We start from the raw sequence: 14,788 nt of genomic DNA, 5'->3' as shown, positions 1-14,788 counted from the left end.
AAGTTTTTTTCTGTGTTTTCTTTGGTCTGTCTCTCAATCCTTTGAAGATACCTAAAGATAATTCTTTTGAATTCCTTATCAGAGAATTCCAATGCTGCTTCTTCCTCAGGGATGTGTTCTGGGTCTGTATCCTGATCCCTTGTTCCTACCACTTTATCCTGCTTCTTTGTGTGGACTGTGATGGTCTGTTGTCTCTGTGGCATCGTGGCCTTGTTGTATTTATATCTCTGTTAATTGTTTGTGAAGAGCAGCCAAGGGTGATTCAGGCTCTTCTTGGTGGTTTTTTATTGTTGGCCCATTGGTGGAGAAGGAGTGAGTGGCTCTCGCTCAGTAAGTGAAATTGCAGGTGGTGTGGGTGTAGTTGTGTCTTATGTGGACTGCTGTTGTCTCCCACTTAGTTAGACACAAATTACAACTGAATAACCATCAAAAAACTTAAAGCACATGGACAAAAAACACACCATGTAATTACATAGGAACAGTAACCAAAAAAAGAAAAAAGGGAAAAAGGAGAAGAAAAAACAAGAAAACCTGCAATATCTGGGGATAAGGCACTAAGAGAAAAAAAAGTTGAGAAGGAGAATAATGAAGAAAAAAAATGGTAAAAATGCAAAAAGAAAAACAAGGAACAGGGTTAAAAAAAGGGGGGGGGGAGACACTTAAATTAAAAAAAAATAAAAATTTCCACCAGGAACCGGGTAAAAAAAATGCTGAAAACTAGGACCTGGGAGGGGAAGATTAAGAATAATAGTAAAAAGGACAAAATAATTAACAATAATAGTTGTTTTAAAACAGACAAATACAAGCAAACTAATCACCAGAAAAAAGAAAGCAATAAAGAAAAAAAAAAATTGGTGGAGGACAGGGCAGGGCATCCAGGCTCCGTCTGAGCACAGAGACTGTGATGGAGTTCCTGTGGGCCCAGAAGGTAGGTGGGAGTGGGGGATGGCCACACCTCCCTTCACCAAGCGGGTGTGGGGTATAAAAGTAACAAGAAGTATGTGATACCTTTTCAGTCTTGCACATCCGGAGTGACCCTGGGGTTGCTGGAAAGCAGAACATGTTCTTAAGCTCCAGGAATCTGCGAGCACACTGTCTCTTTAAATATCCAAAATAGTCAAGCTGCTTTTAAACCTTCAAAATGGTTGTGTCCTCCAGACCGGCAAAAGTCCACAGCTCAGCCCACCTTTCTCTTCACCTTCACCCAGCCACCAGAGCAGTCCTTTGTGCAGTCCCTGGCTAGCAGGGCTGATTTTTAGGTTAATTCTTAGGTCCTACCACCACTCAGGAATCTCCAAGCAGTCTGTGCTGTCAGGATTGCTCAGGATCGCTGCCAGACTGCAGCTCCGTATGTCTCCTTTTTTGGTATTTTCATGCAAATTCTTCTGCTAGTTGGGGTTTAGTTCACTTCTATAGCCTCCCCTTCAAGGCTCAGGGGTCCAAGATTATCTTCTGTGTCTGTGTTATTGGTTTCCCTTTTCTTTGTTGAAGAGGGTCTGTTCAGTCTTTCTGCCTAGTCCACCATCTTGCCGGAACCTGCCTGTGAACACTTTGATCTATCAATTTTTTTTTTTTTTCATTTGTGTCCTAGTCACTTTTATTCAGGTTACTCTGGCCAACTTCAAAGTAAACTTTGTCCAGAAAATGTGCTGGAAAAGATTTTACTAAAGATTGCATATCAATCAGGTAATGAAACCAAGGGAAACCTACTTGAAAGCAACTAACAATAACAAAAATGAAACCAAACCTTTGCAAATAGGGAGCCCTTAGAAGGCTTTCTGATGTCCCTGCTGTATTTGAGAAAGCCATTACCATAATTATCTCTTTAAAGTCACTGGAGCTGTGGGTCACTTACCAGAAATGGCCAGTTGCTGGATCTTAAACTGCAGGTTAATTGTGGGGTTCTCATCTGGCTTGGAAGCTCCAGCCTGAAGACTCATGGTCCCCTTCAAACTTGGTAGCTTTTGGGGATTGATTTTCCCTACATCCCAAGACAGCATCTTCAAAGGAAAAAAAAGAAAATGTAGTCTTTCCAATACAATAATTGGAACCATTCATTTGAGGTGGTTGAGTCTAGCTTCAAGGCTATTTATTCACAACATTACATGCTATCACTAGTGTACTTTTCAACAGAGGAAACTATTTGTTACCATGTCATCTCAAAGGAGTCAGAACAATGTCCATTTGCTTGATCCCCCTTCCAAACAAGGTATAAAGTCTATATGTAGAGTACCTGCAGAATTATTTTCCTTAACATCAGCAATTGAAAACTTCTTGCTTATTCCCCCTACCTTTGTAACTGGGTCAAATGTGTGCATCCCCTGAGATGGAGTGAGGCTCATATTCAGGACCCCTTTCGGCATCTGGCTGGTGACGATCACTCCCTCTATGGCCTTTCCCATAGTCTGCTTGGGTCCCACTGTTATTTCAAAGCGTCCAAGTGAACTACTGTCCCGGAAATTGATACTATGTTTGACATACACTGGAATTGCAACCAGACTGGAAGAGACAGAAACATAAGTTCATTTCATTAATGTGCTGTATTTGGCAATATTTCCCTTTTACATCCTACTTTCTTTTTTTCCCTTGGCAGCCTTTTCTTCCTTATCTACTTCCTTACTTTTTATCTTAAATAATAAAGAAATAAAAATAGTAATCCTTAATTTTTTTTTTTTGCAAAGCTAAGATGTTGTCTAGTGAGCAAACCAACTCTTCTAATGACTCTGAATAAAATCCACAAAATCAAAGAGTATACTAAACCTACTATAAGGCACTATGAACAAAAACAAGGAGTCACTGTATTTTTATGTTGTAATTTATAAACTTGTGACATGAGACTAAATTACATGTACTCGGGAGAGTTATAAATCACAGAACTTTTAATTTGTTATGAGTGCTTTTACCTGACCTCATCTCATCCTCACAAAAACTCTGTGATGTAGGGTAGGTTGTCAAGATTTGACAAATGAGGAAATAGAGAAATCAGAGAATAACACTAAAAGAGTAACAATTCCTAGTATCTACTGAGCACTTCCTGTGTGCCAGTCATATGCTAAGTGCTTTATATCTATTATCTCATTGAGTCCTCATGATAATTATGCAATAGGTACTGCTATTGTCCCATTTTCATAGCATAACTTAATGCGAGGACTAAAGAGACTCAAGCCATGATATTTTCAATCATCTCATATGCATACAAAAGCTGGACAATGAATAAGAAACACCAAAGGAGAATTGATGTCTTTGACTTATGGTGTTCGTAAAGAACACTGAATATACCATGAATAATACTGAATAAACCTGTCTTGGAAGAAGTACAACTAGTCATCAATGACCCTGAGGTGTAAATGTGGAAGCTGTTATGCTGACAAATATCTTGTTGTGTATGTTTTCACCACAATGAAAGTTAAATTAAAGAAAAAAAAGAAGTACAACCAGAATGCTCCTTAGAAGCAAGGATGGTGAGACTTCATCTCACATACTCTGAACATGTTATTAGAAGGGACCAGTCCCTGAAGAAGGACATCATGCTTGGTAAAATAGAGGGTCAGTGAAGAGGAAGATCCTCAAAGAGATGGACTGACACAGTGTCTGCAACAATGGACTCAAACATAGTAATATGACTGTGAAGATGGCACAGGACTGAGCAATGTTTTGTTCTTCTGTACATAGGGTTGTACTCTGATGACACCTTAACAACAATTGTCCCATTTGACAGATGAATAGTGAGGTTAAGTAACATACCCAAATCCATGGATTATATACAGAAGCTCGAATTTAAGTCCAGGCAATCTACTTCCAAAGCCCTTGCTTTTAATCACTTGGGTTATTTTTCTAAAATATTTATTCCAAATCACACAGGAAGGTATTGGTAGCTCTGAGGTTTCCTGGTTCTCATAAGACTGCAGACCTTCTATTCTACTATACAACATTGCTTCCAAAAGTGCTTAGATCTCCAAATTAAATATTCAAGACCAAAAATTAACTGCAAAAAAATATAGGTTGTCACAGCATACTTTAATGCTTATTTTGGGTCAGCAGGGACTGAATACAGGTGTGCTCAGATTCTTATTTAAGAAAAAAATGTTCTCATTTAGACATATAATAAAAAAAGAAGAGTAAACTTATAAGCACTTACTTTGTTATTTAGTCCTTGCAACAAGGTACTTTTATCATTTTCAATTCATCCATAAGAACACAAGCACAGAGCGCTTAAGCAGCTCACCTGCAGATGCCCATCAGGAAGGATGGAAGCTGCAGAATGAATCCAGGTAAGAGCCTGAGCTCTAGCTCACTAGAGGCTATTGTTTACACACACATACATATAATACAGATTCCATTCTTAATTTTAAGGGCTGCTTACTTCTGTGCACTGACATGGTAAGAGAGCAGGCGAAAGTTTCCATCAGGAGGGATGAAAGAGAGGATACGTTCAGATTCCCAGCGCTTGAAACGAACACAGGGATGGAAGCTGACATCATCCAACAACCTGGGGTTCTATAGTTACCAACAAGGACAGAAATAGGAATTAAACATTCATACTTTTTTTCAGGAAAGTAGCTTAGGTGCTGTTTTTATTAAAACATACATACATATTCTGCAGTTATTTAAGAAAAATTTTCTACCTCACACAGACACACACAGATACAAATTCTTCAGTTATTTCCAAAAAATTCAAGCCTGACGTAAGCTTTGTGGCTGTCCTTAAACTATTCTCTCTTGCTTCATTCCATTCTCACTACTCTGTCTTTCCAGAAGCATTTCATTTCCCATCCCCAAAACTAAATCTCTGGCCTAGGACTGTACCATGAAGGAAAGTGTAAGGTCTGGCATTCCAGTCAGCTTGACGCATGCATCAATCACTCCCTGGATCTCAGCAGTAATCGTGGAACCTGAGACAGAAGTAAGACAAAACAGACGGTAAAGAGATTACAGAACATTTCTCTGCTCTCCCCAACTCCCTTCTTCCCAACTTCCTTCCTTCCCAACTAACTTCTTTCCTTTTTTTTCTTCCATCCATCTACCCATTTATCTAGTCCATCCATCTATTCATCCTTCCAAACATTTATTAACTGCATATCAAGTATGAGATACTATGATGAAGTAGTGGGGACAAGATTAATGACATAGTTATTAACCTAAAGGAGTTTTCAATCCAGTACCAGAATCAAGCAGAACATCATTATCTCAACCAATGGTTCAGAAAATCTCTTCTCAGTAACTGCTTTCCCCAATGTCAGTTAGCTTTGCTGCTAAGCTGGATGGAGACTTTTGGTCTTTACCCTATAGGACTTCTCTGTAGCATTTTCCACAGCCAACCGTTTCTCCTGATCTCTGCTAGTTTTCCTGTTTTCGCAGCTCCTCTTCGTCAATGTCTTCTGCAGGTTTCTTTTTTCTGTGGACATCTCTTAAATGCCTATGGTTTTTCACAGTCTGACTTTTCTTTTCACTCTACACACTTTTCCTGGGTTATCCTGCTTGCTTCCCAAGGTTTTCAATTACAGCGATTTCTTTCCTAATCTTATTTTCAGTTCACTGTCACTCCTATCTAATGAGCATCTCTCTCCAGGTAGATGTCACTAAGGCACTTCAAATTCCATGTGCCAAAAAGCAAATTATCTTACTTCCTGGGCCTTTTCCTCCAGTTTCCTATACTACCATGATGATACACCATCTATCCTGTTGCCTATAAGCCAGAAACACTTCTCTAGTTTCCATATTCAATTATCAATTCCTTTTTTAATGACATACCTCTCAAATCTATCTATTCCTCTCCATCCTCACCAGACAGACATCTATAGTTTGTGCCTGGATTTCACCAACAGTCTCCTAGCTGCTTTCTCTGCCTTTAGTCTTATCTCTCTTCAAACTACTTTTTATAATACAGCAAAATGATAGTTCTGAACTGCAAGTCTAATCAAGTTACTCCTCAGTTTAAAACTCTTCAATCACTCCCAACTGCCCTCCTTAAAATGGCCTACAAGGCTCTTCATGATCTGGCCATCTAGGGTAATGTTTGTATTTTTTCACTTACAATAAAATGCAAAAACCTTAAGTGAATCTTAAAATATTATACACCTGTGTAAATACTACCCACATCAAAATGTAGAATATTTTCAGCATGCTCCCTTTGCCTCATCCCAGTTAATCTACCTCCCCCAAAAGTAACCATTATTCTGACTTCAATTACCTTAGATTAGGTCATGACTTTTTTAAACTTCAATATAAATGTAATCACTGTATATAATATTTTGCATCTGGATTTTTTTTTGCTCAACATTGTGAGATTCATCCACGTTGTTGGATTTATCAGTTCATTTTTTTAAATTACTTGATAGTACACCATTATATGAACATATCAGCATTTATTTATCCTTTCCATTGTTGATGGACATTTGGATCATTTCCAGTTTGGGGCTAATATGAAAAGCTTCTATATCTACTTAGTTTGTGAGTGACATCACTTACTTTTCCTCTTTTTTACCCCACACAATTCAGTCATACTGAACTACTTTATTTCCTAACAATACGTTACTCTCTCCCTAGAGTGTTTGCACATACTTTCCCCAAAAAATCTGTTGTTGTTGTTATGTGTGTCAAGTCAGACCCGACTCATAGTGACTCCTCCTTTGGTTTCCAAGGCAGTATCACTATGCAAGTAGATTGCCCAAACTTCCTTCTGAGGAGTGGCTGGTGGGTTTGAATCACCAGCCTTCTGGTTAGCAGTCAAGTGTCATAGGCTCTACATTACCAGAGCACCTCCCAAAAATCTATGTCACTTTTAATAGCTTCTATTCATTCTACTAATGAACTATAACCTATCATTTCTCTGTATCTTTGCTCAGGGTGGATGGGGCAACTCTCTCATGCTTCACCTATGTGTCCCTCACTAGACTTTAAGTTAAAGTTTCCTGTAGCTACAGACTGTGTCTTATTCATCATAAAATGGCCCACCACAGACCAGGTTTGCTGGTCCAATAGAGCCTGGTGGAACCACTGAGACTATGGCCCCTAGCTGCCCTGCAGGTCTGGAATTGAAGCCACACCTGTGGTTTCCAGCTAAACAAAGTACAGGCATGTGAATTAAACATTTACCTCAAGTAGACACATGCCCTGGAGAGAACAACCATGGGAGAAGGAAGGGCTGCTTATGCACAGGGAGACAGCTCAGGGTGCAGAAGAGTATGGAGGGATGGACACTGGGAAGAGGTAACTATGGGGAGGAAGTGGGAGGGGAGCAGATGCATTGTAAATTTCGGTCAATGACATGAGACAAAGTATATTATGTGAACTGCTGTATGAAAAGTGAATTTACGCTGTAAATCTTCACCCAAATCAAAATAAAATTTAAAAAAAGAAAAAAAAAAAAAGAATCACAAGCTAGCCTATACAACTATGAGAAAAGAAAAACTAGATGGCGCCCGGCTACCACTGTCAACCACTCGGAGGGAGATCTATGTAGGAGACCCCAGATAGAGAGGGACAACAATGTGGAACAAAACTCAAAAGCATTTGGGGAAAAAAAAAAGGGGGTGACCAGGTTTGCCAATCTGATAGAGACTGGTGGAACCACTGAGACTATGGCCCCTAGCTGCCCTTCAGGTCTGGAATTGAACCCACACCTGTGGTTTCCAGCCAAGCAAAAGACAGGCATAGGAGTTGAACATTTACCTGAGGTAATACGCTGCTTGGAGAGAACAATCATGGGAGAAAGATGGGCTATTTATGCACAGGGAGACAGCTCAGGGGGCAGGGGTGCATGGAGCGACGGACACAGGGAAGAGGTGACTGTCGGGAGGAAGTGGAAGAAGAGCTGTTGCATTGTGGTAAACTGTGGTCAATGTCATGAGACAAAGTGTATGTGAAATGCTGTATGGAAAGTGAATTTGCTCTGTAAATTTTCACCCAAATCACAATAAAAAAGAAAAAGAAAAAAAAATGGCCCACCACGTGTTGTCAATAAACATTTGTTGAATGAATGAGTTCCCTAATGTGAAGAGAACGTTCTACAAATTCCAAAACTATAAAACTTATAGTCATATTCACCTAATTCAGAATAGATAGAAAAGAAGGCTCCCTAAATTTTAGTGATTTACAACTTTAGTTCTGCCATTACAATCAGGGGTAAATACTCTAACGGGTATCACAATTGGAGGTCCTGGATAGAATAGGGAAAAAATGTGTAACAAAATTCAAAATCACGAAGCAGACCAGGCCTAGCGGTATGACAGAGACTGGTAGAAGCCCTGAGACTAGGGCCCCTAGGCATCGTTCAGGCCTGGAACAGAATTCACCCCTGTGGCTCAACTTTTAGCTAAATGAGAGACAGGCTTATCAGATGAACAATAACAGCAGGGAGATACATACTCCTTAGAACAATCAAGCTTGTGAGATCAAAAGGGTAGCATTTGCCCAGGGATAAAACTCAGAAGGCAGGAAGGCATAGGAAAGAAGGACAAACGGAAATGATAAACACAGGGAGGAACTGGGAAGAGTGCTGTTACATTATGGGGATTGTAATCAATGTCACGGATAATGTCTGTGAATTATTGAATGGAAAACCATTTTGCTCTGCAAATTTTCACCCAAATTACAATTAAAAGGTAAGAAAGAATCAAGGGTAAAATACATTCAAAAAGGAAATCTAATCAATGAGTGAATGACTTTTGTTTTTATGTCTCTTCTTCATTCAAGATAATAAGATCAATAAAACAAGTATAAGATAAACATTGGTCTGCATCATATTATTAAAATCTATTCACAGTGCCTAACACTGTGACACTGAGTAGGCACTAAATTAAAATGAAAGTTCTTGAATGGGACACAATTTTTATACTAACCAATACTACATGAAAGGAGCCTCTATTTTCAGAGCTCCAAAAAATGATTAAAAGCACATACCTGATTTATCAATGATGGCATCAATTTCTTCAATCACATCAAAATATGCCTCATTGTTGGTATATTTCACCCCAGTCCGTCGCCAAGGCACCACTGACAGCTGCCCAGTGGGAAGTTGGTCACCCACATTGGTGCTTCCTAAGACAATTAGCATTATTGTACTTTAATTCCAATTTGATTCTAATGACCATAGAACACTTCTAGGCTCTCACTACCCATGCATTCAGCTGAAGAATTATTCAAACTGAAGATAAGTTTTCGCAGCTTCCATATAGGGTAACCTATATGGGGGGGTAAAAAAAAAAACCAAACCTTGTTGCCATCTAGTCTGTCTCCTCAAGCAGGATGAAGGTTACCTGAGAAAGCAATACCATGTTTTGGCTTTGAAAGTAACCTGAACTTGGCTTCTCAAATTCCACAACAGCTTGCAGTTTAAATAATGTATTGGCTTTCAGTAGGAATGGTAATTGCCATATTGACACAAAATTTTCATGTGTAAAAACAGCATTCTAGTTCAAGGTGGTGTCTTAGGTATATTTATGCTAGATTTAAAAATGTATCCATATTTTTCCGTGTCCAAGAGAGCTACTGATACATTTCTTGACTTGTTTTTCCCCAAAGACATAAAAATATATTTTTTAATTTGAGTTCTGTACTGAAAATATGAACTATTATAATTAACTTAATTTCAATTCCCACTTTCCATTTCCTGAATATTTTTTACTCTAAAGAAAGAAATATTGGGAGGAGTCAAGACGGCAGCTTAGTGAGACACAATATGCTATCCCTCTGCAGCAAAGACCTGAAAAACCAAGTGAAACAGATGTAGATGACAATACTAGAAGCCTGAACATCAAAAGGAAATATAAAGAATTAACTTGAACATCTATTGGAAGGAGAAACTGAATGAATACAGCAAACAAGGAGGGACTTGGAGCAGAGGAACTCTGCCAGCCATCCTGGCTCAGCATAGCCATCTCAAAACAAAGCCAGTAATGATCCTGGATGAAGAGCACATTCGGAAAGTAATGTCATAGCATCCCCAATAAGAAACAGAGAAATTGAGCAGACACAGCCAGAGAGAAGCAAAGTAAGTGAACATGATCCAAATCTAAGCACAGGAAGGAGGACAAGAATTCCACAGCTCCTGGTGTCCATACAGTAGGAAGGGAGCTAGAATTCAGAAGCAAGGTTACTCAAGAGCAGTGGTCCCTGCCCATTGGGATGGCTGGTGTGCATGAAGCAATGGATTCCCAACCAAAATGGACTACAGGCGGCTTCTGCCCTCCTTGCATTGAGCAAGGCCGGGTCTCAATTGCTGACTGCATCTAACAGGAAGTGCCCAGACGATCTTGCCCAGTGACCTGAGGAGGACACGCCCCCTACCCCCACAGTCCTGATAACTAGAGGCACAACCTCCCCTATCCCTACAGCCTCAACAGCCTAGGACTACAGTTTGAGCCCCTTTTTTCAGCCTGCAACCCAGCCCCATCTGCCATTCCTTCTCTTACCCACCTGCCAAGCAGCAGTAGCCATGGTGGCCCCTCCCCACCCCTCCAAGTGGCACAGAACCATTCCTCTGACCCTGTCCACCTGACCCACTGCTACCTGGTGCTCTTCCCCGCCCCCAGTGGTGCAGGACTGTTCCAGCAACCCTGCCCACTCAATTCTGCACCTCGCCTGGTGAACCTGTGAGTTGCAAAGGACAGCATACTCCCACACCCCCACTTACCTGACACACTCACCATACCTAGCTTCTGCCCACTTGATGAGTGCCACTGGACCAACAACAAACAGTGGCCAATGCCCACTCAGCCCACACTAAGCCACCCTACACAACCAGTAGCAGAGATCCACATTCACACTACCAGTCACTGCCGTGCCCACTCAAGAGACAGGTGGTAAAAGCTCCAGTGCTGAGAGACTACCAACAAATGTAGCATACCTACTTCGCTAACTTGGATATATCAAAGCAAAACAAAACCAGGATAAAGCACACAAACACATCAATCAATCAATCAAATAACATCTTAATATCTCAGAGACAAAAGACATTATCAAATCACACAAAGAAACAAGACAAGAGTGCTCAAGCAAGTGACCAAAATAATGAGCCAGAAAACATTCTTGAGAAAGACAGGGTAATGGAACTATCCAAGGAATTCAAAATACTTATATATTGTTGTTGTTGTTGTTATGTGCCATCGAGTCAAACCCGACTCATAGCAACCCCTCCTTGGGTTTCCGAGGCAGTATCACTACGGAAGTAGGATTGCCCAACCTTCCTTCCGAGGAGTGGCTGGTGGGTATATATATAGGATCCTAAAAGAGATCATGGAAAACCGAGAGAAAACTCTAGAAGAATTCAGGAAAACAATACAAGAACAAAATGACAAAATAAGCAGACAGTTAAGAACCATACAAAAACAGCAAATGGAAACCCAGAAGATTAACAACAGAATGTTAGAAATAGATAACTCAATATAAGGAGAAAGAAGTAGAATAAATCAATGGAACAAAGAATTAGCGAAATAGACAACAAATCCCTTGATACTAATTTGACTGAGGAACAATCTGAAAAAAGAAAGAAGAAAAATAAAGAAAGCCTAAAGAGTTATGTGGCATAGTATCAAGACAAATAATCTATACCTTATTGGGATTCCAGAACGGGAGAAAACAAGTGAAAGCAGAGAGAGAATCTTTGAAGATTTGCTGGCAGAAAACTTCTCTAATATGAAAGAGAAGATTTCTATCCAAGCAGATCAATGAAACTCTCATACGACAGACTACAAAAGAAAGTCACCAAGGCATATTATAATCAAACTTTTCAAAACCAATGACAAAGAATTCTGAGAGCAGCTTGTGAGAAACTAATATCAACTACAAAGGGACAACTATAAGAATAAGCTGTCACTTCTTGATAGAAATCATGCAAGTCAGGAGGCAATGAGATGACATACATAAAACCCAGATGGATAAGAATTACCAATGAAGAATCACATATCCAGCAAAACTGTCCTTCAAATACAATAATGAAATTAGGACATTTCCAGATAAACAGAAATTAAGAGAATTTGTAAAAACCAGACAAACCCTAAAAGAAATATTAAAGACAGAAAACCAATGGCACAAGACAACCTGAGATTAAAATGTATGGCTGCATTACCCAGATACCAACAATACAGAAATCTTAAAAGTAAAATAAAGCTAGAAAAATGAAAACAAGGACACAGAGATGTCAATTTGTAATTGACAACTTCAGACAAAAAGGGGGAACAGTGTGGTAACAGAACTTCCATATGGAGAGGAAGTCAGGCATATTAAGAATAGATTGTTTTAAATTTAAGAAGATTGTGGTACAGTGAATTACTTGGTATGGCTCTTCTCCTATGAGAGAAAGTTGGGACTACACAAATGTGAGATGCTTTGTGGCCTGCCAAGGGGACTGGATAGCTTGTTAATAATGTAAATAAGGCACATGGCACCTGTCTTAGTTCTCTAGTGCTGCTACAACAGAAATACCATAAGTAGATGGCTTTAACAAACTGAAATTTATTCTCTTATACTTTAGGAAGCTAGAAGTTGGAATTCAAAGTGTTGGCTCTAGAAGAAGACGAGGCTAGAAGTCCAAGTTAAGAGTACTGGCTCTTAGGGAAGACTTTCTCTCTCTGGATATTGGGTGGAGGCCTCTCAGTCTTGGGCTTCAGCTCTGCCTCTTGTTTCAGGTCCATTAGACCAAGCTGGAGGATTCTCCTGACTCACACTGCTATAGGCTGCTGAGGCTAACAAAGCCACAATCAGTAGGTAAAATGGCAGATTGCGGGCTCATGGGCTGCACAGGCAACAATCTCAAGATCAGCAGGCCACTGATTCTACTTCAGGAACTGGGGGTGATGGCAGGCCAAGAGCAGGATCTAAAATAAGTCCAAAAGCTAGAGACCTTTCCCAAAGCTTCTCCATACATACTGGAAGGAGGCCACATACCAAAGGCAACTCCCATTCAACTAATTAGCTGCTTACAGCAGATTCCACCCTAAAGATGATTACACTTACATCCAATCTCTTCATGAGGATTAACTACATCCAGTTGCCAAGCCACTCAAAATCATGGCCAAGCCAAGTTGACACATAACCATAACTACCACAGCACCTCTATGGGAGTGGGACCATGGAAGTAAAGTGCATGAAACGTTAACATGGAACTGCTAAGTTCTGTCATTCTGCTAGGCTTACAATGAGCTATCCCAGAGGCAGAAAGGAAAATCTCACTACTATAAAGACAGAAAGAGTATCCAGAAGTGGAGTGCATCCTTAGACCTGAGATCCCTGTGCTGGACCTCCTTGCAGAGAGACAGTGGCAATAAACCAAGAGATCTTCACCAGACAGAGTGGTGGGCTTGCTCAGCAAGAAGGCTGAATGCCTTTGGGCAGGAGGCTTGCTGGCAGAGTGGGGTGTACCTATCTGCAGAGCTCGAAGAGCTTTGTAACACTTGCCTGAGCTGGGCAGAGGCCAGGCCTAGAGGCCAACAGCCAGAGGAGCCCACCTATGGACATGGCTGAGGAGAGGCTGTCCTAATTGAAGAATTGTATCCTAAGTTGTCCCGAACCCGAACTGAAACCTGTTACTTCCCTAGTAAAACCCATAATCATGAATGTTGTCTGTGCGTTCTGTGTGGCTACTGCAATGAATTATCAAAACCAGTAGAGTAGTAGAGAGTGCTATGAGATGAATAGTTGGTTCCAGAATTGGTAAAAAGGTTGGAGGTTGACAGCATGTCTGACTCTCACCTTACATGGGAATCAGCTCTGGGCTGCTACTGTTGATCTTTCTCTCTCCCCCTTGTGAAGTTAGAGAAAGAAGGTCAGAGGAGTTTGCCCTATGCCTTTTTTGTAAGATAAAGGTAAATCTTAGAGTAACCACAAAGAAAATTAATAAACCTACTCACCAAAATAAAGAAGAAAATCAAAAAGATTCTGTAAACAAAGAAAATGAAAGGTCAATTCATAAACGAAAAGCACAGAGAACTAAGTGGAATAAAGAAAACATCAACATCACAAAAACAGCAAAACAAAATGAAAGTAGATATATCTATCAATAATCACACTAAATGTAAATGGCTAACTGCACCAGTCAAAGGACAGATAGTGGCAGAATGGATAAAAAAAATATGACCCATCAATATATTGCTTACAAGAAACACACCTTAGAGTTCCAGCAAGATGGCTGACTAGGCAGAAGGACTGCACAGACCCTCTTCAACAAAGAAAAGGGAAACCAATTGACACAGACATAGAAGATAATCTTGGACCGCTGAGCCTTGAAGGGAAGGATACAGAAGTAGACTAAACCCAACTAGCAGAAGAATTTCCGTGAAAATACCAAAAAAGGAGACATATGGAGCTGCGGTCTGGCAGGGACCTGAACGCCCCTGATGGCACAAACAGCTTGGACAATACCGAGTGGTGGCAGGACCTAAAAATTAACTTAAAAATCACCCTGCTAGCCAGGGACTGCACAGACTGTGCACGGTGGCTGGGGACCAAACAGAGAAAGTGAAGAGAAAGGTGGGCTGAGTTGTGGACTTTTGCCAATCTGGAGGATGCCGCCATTCTGTAGGTTTAAAAAGCGGCTTGACTGTTTTGGATATTTAAAGAGACAGTGCTCTCGCAGATTACTGTGGTGGTAGGACTTAAGAATTAACCTAAAAATCACCCTGATAGCCAGGGACTGCACCGAGGACTGTGCATGGTGGCTAGGGAACAAACGGAGAAGGTGAAGAGAAAGGTGGGCTGAGCTGTGGACTTTTGCTGGTCTGGAGGACGCCACCATTTTGAAGGTTTAAAAAGCGGCTTGACTATTTTGGATATTTAAAGAGACAGCGCTCTT

General features: G+C 40.4%; 1 protein-coding gene across 1 annotated transcript in view; it reads right to left on the bottom strand.

Moving 5' to 3' along the window:
• The window catches only part of AP3M2 (adaptor related protein complex 3 subunit mu 2), a 50,143-nt gene that overhangs the window by 10,392 nt on the left and 24,963 nt on the right, over positions 1-14,788 (bottom strand). Inside the window, exons 3-7 of the mRNA XM_007935020.2 lie at positions 8,902-9,039; positions 4,807-4,892; positions 4,364-4,497; positions 2,292-2,499; positions 1,856-2,000 (exon numbers count right to left, since the gene is read on the bottom strand). Coding sequence (XP_007933211.1) covers positions 1,856-2,000; positions 2,292-2,499; positions 4,364-4,497; positions 4,807-4,892; positions 8,902-9,039 — 711 coding nt within the window. The remainder of the gene's footprint in view (positions 1-1,855; positions 2,001-2,291; positions 2,500-4,363; positions 4,498-4,806; positions 4,893-8,901; positions 9,040-14,788) is intronic.

This window comes from Orycteropus afer, unplaced genomic scaffold (genome assembly GCF_000298275.1).
Source record: "Orycteropus afer afer isolate SDZICR_OR568_19922 unplaced genomic scaffold, OryAfe1.0 scaffold00024, whole genome shotgun sequence".
Lineage (NCBI taxonomy): Eukaryota > Metazoa > Chordata > Mammalia > Tubulidentata > Orycteropodidae > Orycteropus > Orycteropus afer.
Note: the sequence above shows the minus strand (reverse complement) of the source record. Positions and strands in the feature narration are given on the sequence as shown.